This window comes from Ursus americanus, chromosome 9, assembly GCF_024610735.1.
Source record: "Ursus americanus isolate L20-20 chromosome 9, mUrsAme1.1.p, whole genome shotgun sequence".
Lineage (NCBI taxonomy): Eukaryota > Metazoa > Chordata > Mammalia > Carnivora > Ursidae > Ursus > Ursus americanus.
The window spans coordinates 75498872-75517433 of record NC_142135.1 but is presented as its reverse complement, the minus strand read 5'-3'; the positions used below and the strand labels follow the sequence as shown (position 1 = coordinate 75517433).

The following is an 18562-nucleotide window of genomic DNA, read 5'->3' as shown; positions in this document are numbered from 1 at the left end:
AAAGTCAGCTATGGTATCCTTGAAACGGAGGGGAAATAGGATGGACTGATCTGTTGTAAGGAAATGGCACATTCCAAAGCATGCATTCCAGAGGGCTAAGTTGACCTCATGCACATGTACACACAGAAGTACATAAATACTGCTATAAACAAACGCTATCCCAATTACCAACTCATTTGCAAAGTACTTACAGGGTAAAGGTTTACAATTCAGGCTACTTTAACTGACTTATTGTTCCAAGTTACTATAACTGGAGAGATTATTATGCTTACTGTTCAAGCACAGATGCTCATTATAATTTGACTTTCTCCAAACTTCTTCCCTCATAAAGCCAGACACCTAAGGGCCTTTAAAACCTAGGCCCAAAAACTTATCTAGATCAGAGTGGCTAAAACTAAAGTGTTGTAAAGAGTTTGTGTGAAGGGGCACCTGGGTGGCACAGCGGTTGGGCGTCTGCCTTCGGCTCAGGGCGTGATCTCGGCGTTATGGGATCGAGCCCCACATCAGGCTCTTCCACTATGAGCCTGTTTCTTCCTCTCCCACTCCCCCTGCTTGTGTTCCCTCTCTCTCTGGCTGTCTCTATCTCTGTCAAATAAATAAATAAAATCTTTAAAAAAAAAAAAAGAGTTTGTGTGAAGAGCAGAACTGGGCAGCAAACAGGCCAAATCCAGCCTGCTGTATGTTTCTGTAAATAAAGTGCTACTAGAACACCCCCTGCCCATTTCCTTTCATGGTGTCTAAGGCTGCTTCTGCAGTACAATGGCAGAGTTGAGCAGCTGCTACATAGATCATTTAGCCCAGGAAGCCCAAAACAGTTACTACTAGGTCCTTTACTGGAAAAGTTTTGCCCATGTTTAGGAGGACCTTTGAAATTAAATGTCAGTTTTATAAGGGAATTTCAGAGAATCTGGAAATACCACAGGTACAGCAGAGGGATAAACCACACAAGAGAGCATACAGTAAACAGGGAGTAGCCTCTCCAAATTATTTCCTTTGCTGATACAGGAGTAAGGCATGGAAAGAAAAGTAAAGTACATACATTATAATAAAGATTCTTCCTTCTAAAAGAAGAAATACTACTTTCAAGACTCAGGAACCAAGCTTGCTTTATAAAGCACACACAAAAACACACATCTGTATTTTTTTAAAGGTCACCTTACCTTATGTATTTTAAGGTTGAGTAGTTTATAGATTCTTTCCCACCTACTATATTTAGAGTTCATTATGATCTCCAATAGATATGTAAGATGCAATTTAAATCATAAGCAACATAACAACACTTTTGAAAAAAGAACTGACTAAAAAGATACAAACAAACAGGATAAGTAAGATTGGAAAAGTATTAGGTTTTAGCTATCCATCCTCCGTGTTACACATAATCAAGGATAACCTGGTACTATGAAATACAAAAATAGCAATCAATTTAACACAGTTACTTTATATTTTGTTAATTTAATTATGTATTTTGATAACCTGTATACAATTAAATATAATGAAACTGCTTGGAAATGGGATTTTAAAATCACTTTGTTCTGCAAGTTTTTCAAATTCAAAAAATTCACTATAAATAGAAATATCATCCACAAACATCAAGAAAAACTGCAAAGAAATCGTCAAAACACAAGATAGAAAGAAAACTATTATACCTTTAGAATTTCTATCACCAAAACCAAATAATATAAAGACCAAAAAAGGAGCCCAATGAGTTGCACATCGACTTTACTAAGCTTCCAGCTATTCACTACTTTTAATGCAAAATGAAACATTTTCCCAGGATTACTACTTTTTGTATGCAAGATACTTTTATAATCTGAAAAATTTAACTAATACTTCAGAACACTACTGAAAACCAGAACAGATAATATTTCCCAAACTAATTTTTTTCAGACTAGTTTACTAATGTCTGAATCTGTTTTAAAAATAAACACTTCAGAAACAACTATATTATAAAGACTATTTAAACTAAAATAACAAGACTGCTGAAAATTATAAAGAAACGTTTAGATCAGTCATGTCACCATACTTTATGATTCACCATTTTATGAATAATAAATCTGTATAATAGAGTAACAACAAAACTCAAGAAACACGAGGAAATCTAACCATTTTACAATTCCATGGAAACAAGTTTAGAAAATTTTTTTAAATTGAGACACAAATATGTACAGGCTTCAAACTTACTGGTTATGGATTATTTAGTATTTAAATTACATCAACATAGAAAAGGTTTGAATAATGACCTATTTTACTGTTTCCCAGGACCATGCCCACTTGTCAGCCATAAACTTGAGCTCCACAGATACTTGTATAGAGGTGCCTCAGTGATTCAAGGCTCACCCTTGAGTGTGTTCTGAATGAAATGTATTACTATCTAATATATAACAGACCTTATGATAGACCTTAAACACTGGCTTTCGCTAATAGTACTTCTATATTTTCTGTGTTCAAATGTATTCATAAAGTCTTTATGTGTACACTGTTTCAACATCAAACACATACAATAGGAATTCAATAAATTAATAAAAGTCTATAGCTCTAATAAACAATATAAAAAATATTCATTCCGTATCTTAAGCATTTAACATGCTACAAATCATCAGACAGACAGAAACACCAGACACAAAACGATGGTAAAATTGAATCCCAACTTCTTATAACGTAACTTAGGCTAGAAACTATTTTATTTCTGTCAAACAATATGTTATTCTTGGAAAGAGAATATGAACCAACACGGTAAGCACTTAAAAAATGATTCAAAATGTGAATTAAATTTTAATTATTTATAAAGACAAGCATAAATAAGATAAAGGATGGTGTTCAGCAAGTTGATGCAGAAAATTCACATAGCTTGCTCAAATACACTGAATTAATTATAGAACAAAATAAACCTGAACATTTTCCAATTCTCTCAAGCCTGCCTTACTGAGGTCTTTAATAACCAATTACAATCACACCTATACACAAGACCTCCCCCTTCCCTCTATAGCACTGAGGATTTTGCAGCAGTTTTCTGTTCTTCAACCAATCAAGTACCACTTGCCAGAGGAGAGACACACACTAGCAAAGGCAAGGGGAGTAAAAGCAAAGGCAAGGGGAGGGAGAGAAAGGGCAGAGAAGGGGAGCAAAAGGAAAATATACTCCAGCAGACGTTCACAGGGCCTTCTCTGCTTCCTTCATGGCACTGTCGCAAGCCTAAGACTCTCTGGGAAAAAGCCCTCAGCTCTGATTCAGACCCCCAAGTTTCTCACCTATATGGTCATGGCCAGGGTCTAGAGATGAGTGAGGAAGACCCACTCCCAACAAGCCAAGCTGGAACTCTGGTTTTGTACTAAAACTTCGCTATATAAGGTGACTGAGTTCTAAGCTAGTGTTCTAAGATTTTAAAACTTTCTTTAAAATATGACTAGTTCGGAGACATAAATGCCCTCAAATTTTACATAATCTCACAGAGTTCCTGAATTTTAGCATAAGACACCCCTGCCTCATAGTTCTGTCATTGCTGAATTTTAGGAACATTACATACCAAGACGACTCCCCTGCCAGGCTAAGGACCAAAGTCTGCGCAGTATTTTTTCTAAGGCAAAGTAAGAATTGTAAACAATGGTTTTCTACAGAAATTGTGCAAACACAATCCTATCACAAGGTAATTGAATGTTTTTAAGAAAGTCCTCTGTATGCTAACAGGTATCACCCTTATTTTATAAATAAAGAGGGCAGATCTATTAAATTACCACTCCAAAGGCATAAAACCAGTTCCAGAACAGAATTCTCTAATGCCAAGCATCTTTACATTCTTATTTTCAGAAAAGGTACTTGTATGATATTTAATGAAATATTACCCTAATATCACTAATAGAGTGATAGTAATACAGAATTATGTTATTTGTAATTTACTACAGACGTCCATAAAACAAAAATTATAGCACCAAATAATTTCTCTAAATTAATTTCTTCAGTCATTTTATACCACACTGATTTTTGCTGCGTTCAACTGAGCAATTCAGGATCAATAAACTAATAGCACTGAGGAACAGACATGTCATATGTATCTACTCATCAACTGCTTCCAAACCAAAACTATAGATATGAATACTTACTTATCAAAGCTATCACTATTTTTGATGAAGCTCTCCAGTTTTTCCTTGGCATATTCCACCACATCTGAATGAAGCTCAATCCCATGATTTATTCCAAAAGGACCTGCAATTGTAGCAGCAGCATTTTTATAAAATATATATATTAATAATATGTCTTCACAGAGCTCTTTTAATTTTTGCTCACTTATCTATCACAGGAGCATTTAAAGGCTTAAATATGTGCACATCTGCTAGCCGGATTTAAAAAGCTAAATGGAAATCTCACTATTTACATGGCTTTAATTAAAAAAAGAAGAAAAGAAAAACAGAAAGGCTGGAGTAGCTTATCTGTCAGTACAGTACTGACAAAGAAATAATCATAGTCCTACATAAAGTTTAAGATCTTTACCATTACATTTTCATTTATCATTTCAAAAAATGTTATAATTCTAAAATACCTGAAACCATGGGCTAATAACACAGATACTATATAAATACCACACACCACCCTACTATATGCTAAATTCCTGGAGGGCCAAGACCACATTCTATGCCTTTTGGAGCTCCCAATGTCTAGCAGAATGTGGCCATCAAGACATTTCATTGCACAGCTGATCTAACTCTGCTGTTCCAGCATACTTCATCCTTCACTTAGTATTTCTTTTTACCCGTAGCCATGGATAAGTGACATCATAGGAATGAGGAAAAGGAGAGACAGCCCAGGAGATGGTGGTCAGATCGTACCCTGGTATACTCGCTGAGAATATAACCAACAGGATTCACATTTCCTAAAGCTACTGTGCATTACTGCCTGGCCCGTGATCCACATGAAAGTAACACACCATCTCATCTAGTTACGCTAGCTGCTTTTGAACTTCCAAAACCGAGCCAAACAGCATTTTCCACACTACGTTTTTGTTATATTTTTATTTTGAAATTGGCCTCCTAGGAAAAAGTATGTGTATGTATTTATTTTCTCTATCTTACACATATTTATTTTCTCTATCTTGTATCTTAGGAAATAATTAACTCGATATGCCCCCTACTGAATGTCATTAAAAATACAATATATGGTGGAGTTCTACTGACCTCTAAGATTTTTTAAATGACAAAAAAGTCATCAATTACCATGTTTGAATGTTCAGAGGGCACATGAAAGAAAAAGTGATCTAGAACTACTTTAACTATAAAAATTAAACCAAAACGTTCAGAGACTATTTGCAAGACAAAAATCAGGTAATGCTTTAACGTACTACATTTCTATCATACTGCATTTGATTAGTATTAAAAAAAATGGTTCTACTTGAAAAATGTATTCAGATAAGAAGGTTAAATAAAAAGGTATCTGGTCCATCAAAATACAACAGAATTAACTCCCTTTGCAATGTTTTTATACTTTTAAAGTAAATTATTCTGACTGATTCAATCTTAAATGTTTTGATTTGTTTTTTGTCTCCTTACGATCAAACTGCTGGTCTTCATCTGAAAACTGGAACATCTGATAGCATTTAAGACATCTCGTAATTCCTTATTTTAACCATAAACTGAGTCAAACAAAAATTTACTATTTCCAAAAATAAAGTGGCTAAAAAATATACTTCCAGAAGAACACATGGTAACGTCTCTTTAATTTATACGCTGAGTATTTTGATAACTTGAATTTCCATAACAAAACAATGTTAGGAAACAATGAATAATGTTTTCCTCATTTAAAAAACTCAAATTAAACCACAATTATTTAACATTATGTACAAAATAAGGAAAATATTGTTCTATGAAATGAATTCCTTTTAAAGGATATCCATGTAAAGTAAAACAGAGACTTCCATATTTTCATCAACCATTGAGAATCTAGCTATACTAATCAACTATTTTTATGAAAACAAAACAAAATTAGGACTACAGGGGTAAGAGATCAATGAAAAACATCAATATTGCTGTAATTTGAAGTTTCCTGTTAAGACCAAATGCATAAGCACTGTAATAAAGGTGTCAAGTAAAGAATCTGGAAATCATGGCTTCTATTCACTCTTTCAAACTGCTTTCTTAACAGAGGGAGTTTGACCTTCATAGTTCTAGATCAAAGGGACTACATAGGTGCTCATCACTTAAAGACACCACTGGTCTCTTTTTCCTTTCCTTGCTTTATGCTTACGGTCTAAAACCAAAGTGGCAACTTCTGGAAATAAGGTTAAAGTTCATTAAGAAAACTTAACGTTTTTCATATAACTTGTTTTTCACATTATCTTGACATAAAATGAAAATAATTTCATTAACATACAAAGGATCTGACAGTATCATAGACATACAGAACAGACTATTATTAACTTCTAGTACAAAAACACCATATATGATTTGTCAGTGAATGAAATTAATTTAAATAACATGGAGAAATACCTTTATCACTAATGAACTGAATAATAATTAACATATTGAAAATAAATCTAAAGGAATGCATTACTAAAAGGCAGAACTTAAATAGCAATGTCACCAATATCTCATTTATTTAGAATGGGATATGCAACTAGAACACATCAACTGCATGATAAAAATGTAGCATGATACTTTTTATTACAACTCATATTTGACATAGAAAACTAAAAAAGCATACATAGTTGCTTTTAAGGAAAAGGGGTAAGAGATGTAGGGTGAGAAGGACACATTTCCATCATTACACCCTTTTGTCTAAAGTGTCTTGACTATACCTGTAACTTTTTCAATCAAAAAATAATGGGCTAGTCAAAGAGATGGAAAAAAACATGAATATAAGATTTTCAAATTAATAAAATAAATAACAGAAAATAATTCTGACAGAAAGGTACAATGGAAAGGTCAATGGGAAAAAATGAAACAGTATCCAAAAGACAAACTCTGTCAACACTTTCTAACACCGTCTAACAGATAAAGCATAAATGTAATTTTGTATTCAATAGTTTCCCAAACTATTTTGTATTTGCCAATGTGAATGAAATGATAAAGGCATCATTTTTGTAACACATATTAAAAAAATAAAGTACCAACAGTTGATCATTATCTTTAACAAGTAAACATTAAAGAAAAAACAGAAATATACACAGTATACAGAAGTCAAAGTTTATTAAGACAAATAGTTACTAGAAAAACCCAGGTATCCTATGCAATATTAGATGTGATTTTTAAGGCTGGCAAAGGCCTATTTATTAAAAGCAATAACAAATGTAACAGAATACCAATATAATAAAATCTATAGATTATTTTTCCTTTGTAGTAGTTGGATCTAATCTAGCTCATTTATCATCTATCAGTCAATAATCAAAGCATACGCTATATAAAGATCAGTAATTATTAGGTTTAGTTGTCTATACAATATCTAGATCTCTTTTTTACATCAATGTTGACTCTATATGACACCCAGTATTCCAGTTTGATTCTCTGAGACACCCTGAAAGGCTGTTTAGAATGTGGTATTGCAGGGTAGAGCTGGCCTGAGGCAATCCAGGGAAATCAGGGGAGCTTCACACAACATTTGAATGAAGTTTTCAGTGACTTCAGTATTTTGTGTAAAGCTAATTTACAGAACACAGCCACAGGCAAAAAAAAAAAAAAAAAATTCATGATACATAACTAGAAGAGCTCTCAAGATAAACTAATTTAAGATCCATCATTTCAACTGAGGACTCAGTTCTACATTTTATGTGGCAGTAGGAAAGAGAGTGGATTTAGGGTTAGATGTCCTGGTTTCCAACCCTGGTTCCTGCTCCTAACAGCTGCATAATCTGAGACCTTTCATTTATCTTTTGAAGTCTTTCCTATTGCATAAAATGCGTTTCTGGGAAAATCAAGCAAATTATGTACAAGTGCTTCACACACTATAAAGTACAAAATAGGTACAAATTATTAGAAATCATAACGTGCCCTCTCTTTGTATACAGAACTGATTAGCTGTAGAACCAAAACCATAACCTCTAAGTAGTTCTCAACCTCGACTGCATTCCTAGGAATTTTTAAATTATATTTAAAAGTAGATTAAATTAATTTGATTCAAAGCTGTAAATGCTTGGTTCCCAGCCCAGGCAGGCAGAGGAACTCTCCTAGGATATGGCCCAGGCCCTGCAGATAACCTTAAATGCAGCCCAGGTTGAGCACACTAGCCACAGCACCCTAATTTTTAAAATCTCTTTCGACTATCCAAATCTTTATTCTCACTGGTAAAGTGGTATCAAGAGTTGTAACTACAAATAAAAGCATTATGGATAAAACTAAGTATTTACCACAAGAGGGAGCAGGTGAATCAGTTATCTGGTTTCTATGAAACTAGTGTAGTTTCTCAATAAGAATTGAAATATATAATGTAAAAACATCTTTTAATAAGTTCCAATGATATTTTATTACTAATTTCAGTTGTATAAAATAAGGCATCTTTGGGAAGACTTATAAGTAAGTTTATAAGAATTCAGAGACAGTAACAGGTAAGCAGACAGGATCAGGTTTCACTCTTTCTGTGAACACCTTGGAGTATAACAAAGAGAAGTGCAAAAGTAGATAAAGGAAAGGGGAGTAAAAGGAATTAGCAAAAGATTAGGTAATCATTAACTAGATAAAAAGAAACAGATCTCATGTACTGACACTTAAGATACAATTAATTTCCTACGGTTTCTCCATCCCGTTATATTACACAAAAAGAGCACATTAAAGAAAAACAAACTCAAATGTTTATTGAGTCTGGCCATGTTAGTATAACCATTCTGAAGCTAGCTGGATATATCTAGAGTAGACTAGAGACTTGGTTCTCTGCTCTCTAGCTTTAGGAAAGGCCTCATGAAGCAAATCCTGAAAAAATTTCCAGAAAGTTCCTGTTCCGGCCCCTCAAGCTCCTCTCTACTGATGGATTTCTAACTGCTGTTTTACTTTATTACACTTGAATCTCAGACATATATTTACACAAAATCTGAACATACTGGTTTAAATAGTTACAGAACAGGGATCCAAGCCCCTACGTAAACTACATGTCCAAAATATAAAAAACAGACATCACAATCAGCTCATTTACATATTTCCACCCAGTAGGCTAATACTCAAGTCTAATATGTTCACAACTTATGACTATCTCACACATCTACAGTGGAACATTAAAATAGATTGTTTCTACAAAAATAAATTCAGTAAACAGAGAAAAAGTTGTGCTCATCTACAAAACAGAAAATAGTTTTAAAAGCTAATTTAAAAAACTTTAGTTCTTGATCTAAATTCTTTTTAATGCAATCATTTCCCCTGGAAGCCATTTTCAGCAGCTCTTTCATTCCACAGGATATTTATTTGTGAAATATCTGAAGATATGCTGGGGCCAGTGTAGTGACCAATTCACATAATAAATATTTAGTGAACTAAATGAAGAGAACAGCCAATGAAACTGACATAATGCTTCTACTGCTAGTTCAGAGATGATACACAAAGTTTCAAGGTTACAGGATGTGTCTTGTGCACTGCTGTGTCCTCAGCAGCCAGCGCAATGTTGGATATAATAAATATTTTTTGAAAGAATGGTGAAGTACAAAAATGTAGCTATGGTCCCAAACTTAAAAGGTTCACAACCAATACTGAGGCAAATGATATATACAAAGCCTAAAATGTGTATTTTTCATGCCTTAATTTAAATATAAAGTATACTAGCAAAAGTCATTAAGTATATGTCAGATCTATTTTGTTATTGTCACAGAATGAGGCATTCCAAAGAAGACAGAGATAAATACATTCCATTCAAAAGAAATTTCTTACTAATTTTAGCTGCTGATAGGAATCTTCTAAAATGCAATACGTGTTTTCCTTTACGTACCTACGAAAAATATGACTCCAAGTCAACTATTATCCCTATGATGTGAGTATTATGCAAAAGTAGAGGTACCCCAGGCTTTATGAAGCTATACCCGAAATGGGGAGACAACCAAATAAAATGGAAAAAAGGAAAACCTTTTAAAGTATGCCTTTCAGGGGCGCCTGGGTAGCGCAGTCGTTAAGCGTCTGCCTTCGGCTCAGGGCGTGATCCCGGCGTTCGGGGATCGAGTCCCACATCGGGCTCCTCCACTGCTTCTTCCTCTCCCACTCCCCTGCTGTGTTCCCTCTCTCGCTGGCTGTCTCTCTGTCACATAAATAAATTAAAAAAAGTATGCTTTTCAGGGCACCTGGGTGGCTCAGGTGGTTGAGCGTCTGATCTCAGGGTCATGAGATCAAGCCCTGTGATGGGCTCCACTCTGGGCATGGAGCCTGCTTGGGATTCTCTCTCTCCCCCTCTCCCGCCACCAACCCACAGGTGTTCTCTCTCTCTCAAAAAATAAAAATAAAAAATAAAGTATGTCTTTTGATTCTTTCGGATTTTTTTAACCTTACCAATTATTCCACAAAATACAGAGAGAATAATCTGATGTTCAGGTTTCCACCTGAGTAATTTTTGGTAGTAAAAAAGTACCTTTCACCAGAATGAGAAACACAACAGAAAGAAAATTTAGAGAAGGAGACAGAAGGGGACAGTGAAGCACAACCTGCTCCTTCTGGTTCTGGGGCCCATTTCTGGCCCCTCCTGGGCCATTCTCAGGCAAATCTCTTAATACTTTGGAAGCTCATTTTCTCTTTTGTAATATAAAGCAAATAAAACAACCAGGTTGACAGTTTTTGGATTTAAAATTACTAACAATTTGAGGTGTTTGTACATATTTCCCCAAGTAGCAATGGTTCATTGGTAATTTGGTGTTTGTGGACATACACACAAATGACCTCAAAAGCCACCATCTAAGGGTACAAACAAATTTTAAGAAGTAGTGAATTTGCAAACAATAGAGATCAACTGTATTTGGTACAAGGATAATCTTGAGTTGGGTAGAGCTAATCCTGAAGGTAAATAAAAACTCAAGATGCTCAGAGAACCACCTAAGATTTTTCACACCACTGAGGGGATTGCTTTATAACTTTGAAAAACAGTATGAGGAAATAGAACCACAAATTACTATGAAAACTTTAAAATTTCTAAAACCCATACTATTTCCTAATATTTGATATTTTTATTACTATGTGTTGCCCAATAATAATTAGCAGTAATATCACATAACCACAAAATCATGTCTTTTTAGAGATAGCAGCATTGAAAGAGATGTTTGAGAGTAATGACTTCTACTCCACAACCAGAAGTGAGGGGGTAAAAAACCCTAAGATATAGAAAAGTAATGGCAACTCAATACAGGGTATGTGGCCAGAAGAAAAGATGCAGAGAAGCCTAACTAGGACTAAGAAGGAACAGTTTAAAGAGTGACAAGCTTTACTGATTTCAGAAAATATGACTAGCCTAAATGAAATGGTTCTTTTCAAAACAGATTTGCTCAGAGCCCAAAATAAAGCACATACCAAGAGCCTTTGTAATTCCTAAAAAGAAAAACAAAATATCCTCTAAAAAAAAAAAAAAAGATAGAGGAAAAATTGAAGTTTGGTTTAATGCAGAAAATGTGCTCTGCTTTAAAGAGAATCCTGAGAACCTGCAGAATGTGTTTTGTCTTAGCAAAAAGAATGGGGGAGGGGAGCTGAAGACCACTCCCGATCTCCCTGTTTCTCTGGCTCACAGTGAGCCAAGATAGATTTCTAAAAGAGGTGCTTAAAGGAGCATGAAAAAAATATTTGAAAACTTTATTTCTGATAAAGGGCTTGTATCCAAAATATGTAAAGAACACTTACAACTCAATAAGAACATCCAACATCTTAATTAAAAAATGGGGGAAAAATCTGAAAAGACATTTAACTAAAGATACAGGAATGACAAGAAAACACAGGAATAGATGCTCCTCCAAATCATTACAGTGCAAGTTAAAAGCACAGCAAGAGAGTATTTTATACCTACTATAATAGCTGTTAAAAAAACTAACAAAAAACTACACAAGCATCGGTGAAGACGTGGAGAAACTAGAATCTCATTCATTGTGGGAATATAAAATATGCAGCCACTTTAGAAAATACTTTGACATTTCTTAAAAAGTTAAAGATAGGGCCGCCTGGGTGGCTCGGTCAGTTAAATGGCCAACTCTTGGTTTTGGCTCAGGTCAGGATCTCATGGGTTGTGAGACTGAGCCGCGCTCAACAGGGAGTCTGCTTGAAATATTCTCTCCCTCTGCTCCTCCCTCCACTCACACTCTCGTGCATGTTCTCTTGCTCTCAAAAGAAGCAAATCTTTAAAAAAAAAAAAAAAAGTTAAACATAAGCTTAACATAGAGCCCAGCAATTCCACTTCTAGGAATCTACCCAAGAGTTATGAAAATGGATGTCCACAGAAACATTTGTACATTTCGAATGTTCACTACAGTGTCATTCATAATTGCTGAAAAGTGGTAACCCAAATGTCCATTAAGTGGTGAATGGACAAATAAAATGTGGTATGCCCATACAAAGAAATATTATTCAACCATAAAAAGGAAAGAAATACTAATACATGCTACAGCCTTGAAAACATATTGCTAAGTGAAAGAAACCATACATAAAAGACCATGTGTTATATAATTCTATTTATATGAAATGTACAGAAAAGACAAATCTATAGAAACGGAATGTAAATAAGTGGTTGCCACAGGCTAGGGTGGAGACAGAGAGTGGATTCAGCCAGGCATGGGGGAGTATTCTTGGGGTGATGGAAATATTCTCAAACTGAACAATGGTAATGTTTGCATAACTCTGCAAATTTACTAAAACTCACTGAATTGTACACTTAAAATGGGCAAACTTTATGGTAAGTTGTATCTCATTAAAGGGAGAAGGGGGCTAAAATATGAGTATCTCAAGTCAAAGGCAATATAAGAGCAGCTGAATGAGGACCATTTAATGTCCTCTGATAAAGAGATAAAGACTACAGAGACCAAATATGATGGCAACATGTAGCTTAACTAATCAGCCTTTTGGACAACACAGCAGCACTGGACAATATAATGCTGACAGTCAGTTGCCTGTTAAGCACATAAGCCTGCTAACTGTTTTAACTTTAGAAACTAATGTTGTAGTGGTGAGGTAGTGGCAAACATAGTATTGGAATGATTCTGGCAGTTTCTCCAGTCATTTCTATTAACTCAAGAACTAAGGAAGAGACTAAGGAAGTCATTAAGTTGGATGAACCCTCATATTATAGGTTTAGAAAATGGGAGTGACCCCTAAGCAAAAAGGATCAGAATGGAAAACCATCCCTACCCAAATCAGAAAGATGATCAGACTAATTTGCCTTCATAGACCTGATATTCATAACTCAAGTCTGGGAAGCAGAGGACTTGGGAGCTCTCTTCTCTTGGACTCTATTTTTCAATGGGACTCCCTAGGTGTGGAAAGACAGTACTGAGAGGAGAATTAAATAAGTGCTTGATTCTTTGTGAAAGTCTTTCGTTCTAGGAAGAGTCTTAAGAAGAAGCAAGTGGAACAAGAACTTATCTTCAATGAGAAACTCAACAAGTTGTCTAAATGAGGCACACTGGGAGTCGGAGTTATCCATTCTCCAGATCTGGAGCAAAAATAAATTCCACTTATGAATAACTGCTTCAAGTATACTTTAATCACAAGAAATTTACTGAGGTTAAGATAAACCTAACTTTCTCTCACTGAACAAAAGCTCTCACAAGACTGCAACCCATCCTCTACAGGTGTGTTTCTGGAGAGGCGGTGGAAATTCCCCAATGAGCATCTTTCTTATCTGCATTACCAAACCACAGACACCCTGCTCTCCTTGCCTTAGCCATAACTCCTCCAGATCATGCTCAGCATGTCCTCAAATGAGAATCCCTGCCTATGGTGAGCGCCTGTCATCCCCATCTTGTGACTAGGAGAGAAACATGGCTTAGAGCCATGATGTTACAGTTACTTAACAAGGACAGAACTTCTGTCAGTAAGGTCACTGTGAAGCAATGAAGCCATATCTGATTCACCATACTCAGATAATTGTAGGGAACATGTAAGCACCTTTCTCTGGGTCTACCTCCTTGCAAACACTCACAAAGCAAACCAAAAAAAGAAGGGCAGGGGTAAAAAAATTAAGCTTCCTCAGAAGCTGAACAGATCCAAGATTTATTAGCTGTAATCACTGTTTTGCAGACTATTCTGCCTTTCCTTCTTCTTTAAAAGTTTATCTTTCTCACCAAATGACCATTTCCCATCAAAAAGAAAGGAACTTTATCTTTGGTCTTGACTGCAGGGTCACACCCAGATAAATCCTGAATAATGTCCAGTAACTATAGTCATACATGTAACTAGAGACCATGACTCCCTGGAGCCTTGTAATAGGAGGAAAATATCAACTGCATTGTGGATCACTTACACAGGGGTCTGTTTCTCCAGGCTGCCCTCTGGTATGGATTTAAACACATTCAAGATACAATAAAGTATGAGGTCAGCCTACAAATGCATATGGCATATTACAGGAATGTAATCTCTTGGAGACTGAGACTGAGTAGTAGAATTTAAGGAGGCAATCTCACTGATAGCAAGGTTGCTAATTATGACCCCCCTCTTCCCTGCAGGCCTTTCGCTAAGACTGACCTCCCTCAGCATGAGCCAGGTGACAGGGCTAGAGAGGTGGAAGACAGGGTTAACAGGTGCTCTGAGGCTAGCCAGACGTACTAGGAAGCCTGGACTCCAGCCTAAAGTTGCCAGAGCTGGTCAAGAAATGCAGTCAAGAAGGCAACTCCCATTTTTTAAAAGCAGTCCCTACTCCCTCAACTAAGTTCCTTTGATTTGGACACAGACTCAAACCCTGAGATTCCTTTTTCAAAAATTAATAGATACGTGGGTGTGGGGTTCCCAACCTACAGAGAAACTCCTGTCTCAGGAAGGGCAGGAATACCAAATTTATTTTTTTATTTTTTATTTTTTAAAGATTTTATTTATTTATTTGACAGAGATAGAGACAGCCAGAGAGAGAGGAAACACAAGCAGGGGGAGTGGGAGAGGAAGAAGCAGGCTCACAGCAGAGGAGCCCGATGTGGGGCTCGATCCCGTAACGCCGGGATCACGCCCTGAGCCGAAGGCAGACGCTTAACCGCTGTGCCACCCAGGCGCCCCAGGAATACCAAATTTAAATGTAAGCTGCTTAATTTCTTTCTTGGTAAAAATTAATACTTTGCTACTTTTTGAGCATATCATTATGAATCAGAAACTTAGTAGTGGGATGAAACAGACTGTTTTGTGTATTAGGTTGTATTAGGTATCAGGAACTGACTCAGTTGTCTTTATGAAATAGATTGCAGATCCCGTAACTAGGAAAGAAAATAAGGAGCTAGTCAGTGTGCAAGAAAGGGGAATTTCAGGTCTGAAAATGCCTTATAAGTCATTTAATGTGACTATATAATTTACTGTCAAAATTGGGACACTTTGGGAAAGAAAAGGACATTATAAATACTAATGCTAGGACAAGAGGGATAAACTGGGAGTGACCCAGCACCCTGGGAACACAGAATCATCTTACTAGAGTATACTCGTTTCTCTATTTGAAACCCTTCAATGACTCTCCATCACTGCAGACTGAATTTTAAACCACAGCCTCATCCCTAGAACTCAGGCATATGCCTCAATTTAAGGCTTGTCACAAAGTAGCACTCGGTAAATACCAAGTTGGCCTAGTAAAAATAATGGTTATTCAACTTCCACCAATATCCTAAGGTCTTAGCATATTATTCTCCTCCAACCATGCCTTTTCAACCCACATTCTGTATTTTGCAGGTTCACTTCCTAGCTTTGTGACTTGAGGCAAGTTAGTTAACCTCTCTGTGCTCAGTTTACTCACCTTTGTACACAGGAATCCTAATAGTATGTACATTACAGGATTATTAGAACATTAAACGAGTTAATCTATGTAAAGTGCTTTAAACAATGTCTCGCCCTCATAGTAAGCATTCAGTAAGCTTCTCAAAGGCAGTGACAGTTGTCCCTTTTGATCAGGGTGTATACCTACACTAGGAATAATGCCTGACAGAACAGAGAGTAAGTATGTTGAAAGCTTACTCACATATACTTCTCTTCTGTTTTTCTCCCAATCCCTTGCTTTGCCTCACCAGTGCCATATACTCTACATCACACAAACTCCTGTGTCTCCATCAAAAACCTGGCACCATTCCCTTTAAAATGGGACATCAATGACTACTGAACTCTCTATGCCAGTAGTCAGTCACAACCCTTTACCTGAAATAGATTACATGATACCCCTGAGTTTCCTGCCTACCAGCTGTTCAATTTTAAGTACAGACAATGACTGGAAAAACAGTTCCGAGGGTTTCTTAAATCTAGGATTAAATGCACAAACTAACTTTCAGGGTTAGGGCAGAGAGTAAGAAAAGATTACTACCGCCTTGTGTTTCTACATTTAAATAAGGAAGAGAACTACTTTGAGTACATACATTCAAAGATATAAAAATTTACAAACCCTGTAAATCATGAACAATAACACAAACTCCGCTTACTTTTTAAAATAAAATTTTACAAAAATAAAATTACCTAAAATTAAGCCCACCATTGTACTTAAATATCCGGTTCCACTTCCCAGGTTAAGAAAAGACAATCCTGGTTGAAGTTTCAATGCTTCCATAACTTCAGAATAAATGCAAGGTGCTGACAAGTGTATGTTCCCATGCTTCCAGGCTAAGTCTTTGTAAGCATTGTCTCGGTAGCCTTCCAAATAGTAATCTCCGCGATCAATCGCTCTGAAGGCTTGCTCCACTCTTTCAGTGCGGATATACTGAGCTTCTTTTAAGTTATCAATTAAGTCATCATTATCTTCCCCAGCACTCACAGCTCCTCCCATGATAGTATTCAAATCAAATCATAAATTTTAAAATGTAATAAAATTAGCAGAAATGGCTTCCAATAATGTAGTGTGGTTTGTTTTCCCTTTAATATTGCACTTGATTTCCAAAAATAAATTAATCCTGAAAGGGAAGAATAAAAATAAACAGGTTTAAATTAATGCTCACAGGAAAGTAATTCCAGTTTTTTAAATATATAATAGTCATTATAACTACCATTTTTCAAGGACATATTGTGTTCCAGGCATAGTTTTAAGTTCTTTAAACATATTACTTTATTTATTCTTCTAACAACAACAAAAGGTAGCTTTAGTTTGATCTCATCTGTACAGATGGGAAATTTGGGACACAGAATAGTTAAGTCACCTCATACTGTGAGGCCTAATATGATAGCCATCAGTCACACATAGCTACCAAGACCAAAATTAAAATTAAATACAATTTAAAATTCAGTCAGGCACACCAGCCACACTTCAAGTGCTTAATAGCTACATGTGGCCAGTAATGGCCACACTGAACAGAGCTGCTCTAGAAAGTGACACTGCTGGGACACAGTTCCAGGTCTTTCAGACTCCAGAAACCATGATCTTAAGCATTACGTCAGGCGGCCTTTCAAGTAGGGTGAGTCTAGTTTAATACACATGAATTACTTGATTGATTTAAAATTCCTAAACTTAAAAATCCACTAACACCTAAATGCTAAACATCTTAAATGCACCACATAAATTCAAAATGTTACTGCAAGGTAACATATTATCCAAACACTGAATACAAAATACAAAAACAAAACAAACAAAACAGATCCACATGTTTAAAATATACACACCCACACACAAGTACATATATATTAAGATTGTTTTATTTGGTAAACCCTGTGGTGATAAATAAGGAGACCACAAATTTTATTAACAACTTTAATAGTATAAGCACTAGAATATATGTCACGTGCATAAGTACAATAAACTTCTTTAAGGTCAAATTCAGCATGTTTAAATGAAAACATAAGTGCAATCTGATAAACTAAATATAAATTTCAGTACATCATAATGAACACAATTTAATCTTTATCCAACTACAGTTGGTAAATGAATTCATATAACACTTAATTTCTGAATTAATAAATCAGGAGAAGAAAAGTGAAAAATGAAATGCCTGTGGCCAAAAATAAGAGTTCTGACAGCCAATTCTGGCAAGGCTGTACCCTCACCCTTGACTTTAGAGAAGAAAAGCAACTTCAGAGAAGAAAACGCCTCAAGTATCATCAGGGTCCTCACACCTCTGGCACCAAGCTGCCCCAGCGCTACTGGGGCAGCTGCTTCACCAGGTCCTGTCCCTGTCCCCCAATGCCTGCCTATGTCCTCTTCTGTATTTTCCTATGATCTCCTTAAACTTTCTGAGTAGAGGAAATACTGTGAACTCATGTCACACTTCTATTTAACTTATTCAAACTCACTTATACAAACCTGGCTGGCTCCAGTGCCCCCCCACACCCAAAAAAAAGGATTAACTGAAAAAAATACATGGGCTCGCAGCACCATTCTCCTCAATGAGTGTATTTCACAGCACACAGTGCAATCGGAGACATTGATCCACTCTTCCTTCAACAGGTCTTAGTTTGGACATTCTTTTATAGCCCACGCATCTCAACTTGCTGAGCACAGTTCTAGCATTTAAAGTTTTGTTTGTTTTTTACTGACATGGCCT

The 18562-nt window shown here is 36.0% G+C and overlaps 1 protein-coding gene across 6 annotated transcripts in view; it reads right to left on the bottom strand.

The window, feature by feature from the left end:
* Nucleotides 1-18562, bottom strand: part of PCMTD1 (protein-L-isoaspartate (D-aspartate) O-methyltransferase domain containing 1) — a 61071-nt gene that overhangs the window by 17074 nt on the left and 25435 nt on the right. For 3 of the 6 annotated variants that reach the window (XM_045789096.2, XM_087864881.1, XM_045789097.2), the window contains exons 2-3: nt 16551-16981; nt 4098-4200 (exon numbers count right to left, since the gene is read on the bottom strand). The exons of 1 other annotated variant lie outside the window; for it this stretch is intronic. In XM_045789096.2, the coding sequence (XP_045645052.1) occupies nt 4098-4200; nt 16551-16857 (410 nt within the window). In that variant the 5' untranslated portion in view covers nt 16858-16981. The remainder of the gene's footprint in view (nt 1-4097; nt 4201-16550; nt 16982-18562) is intronic. 2 more of the 6 variants (XM_045789100.2, XM_045789098.2) reach the window with 1 other exon arrangement.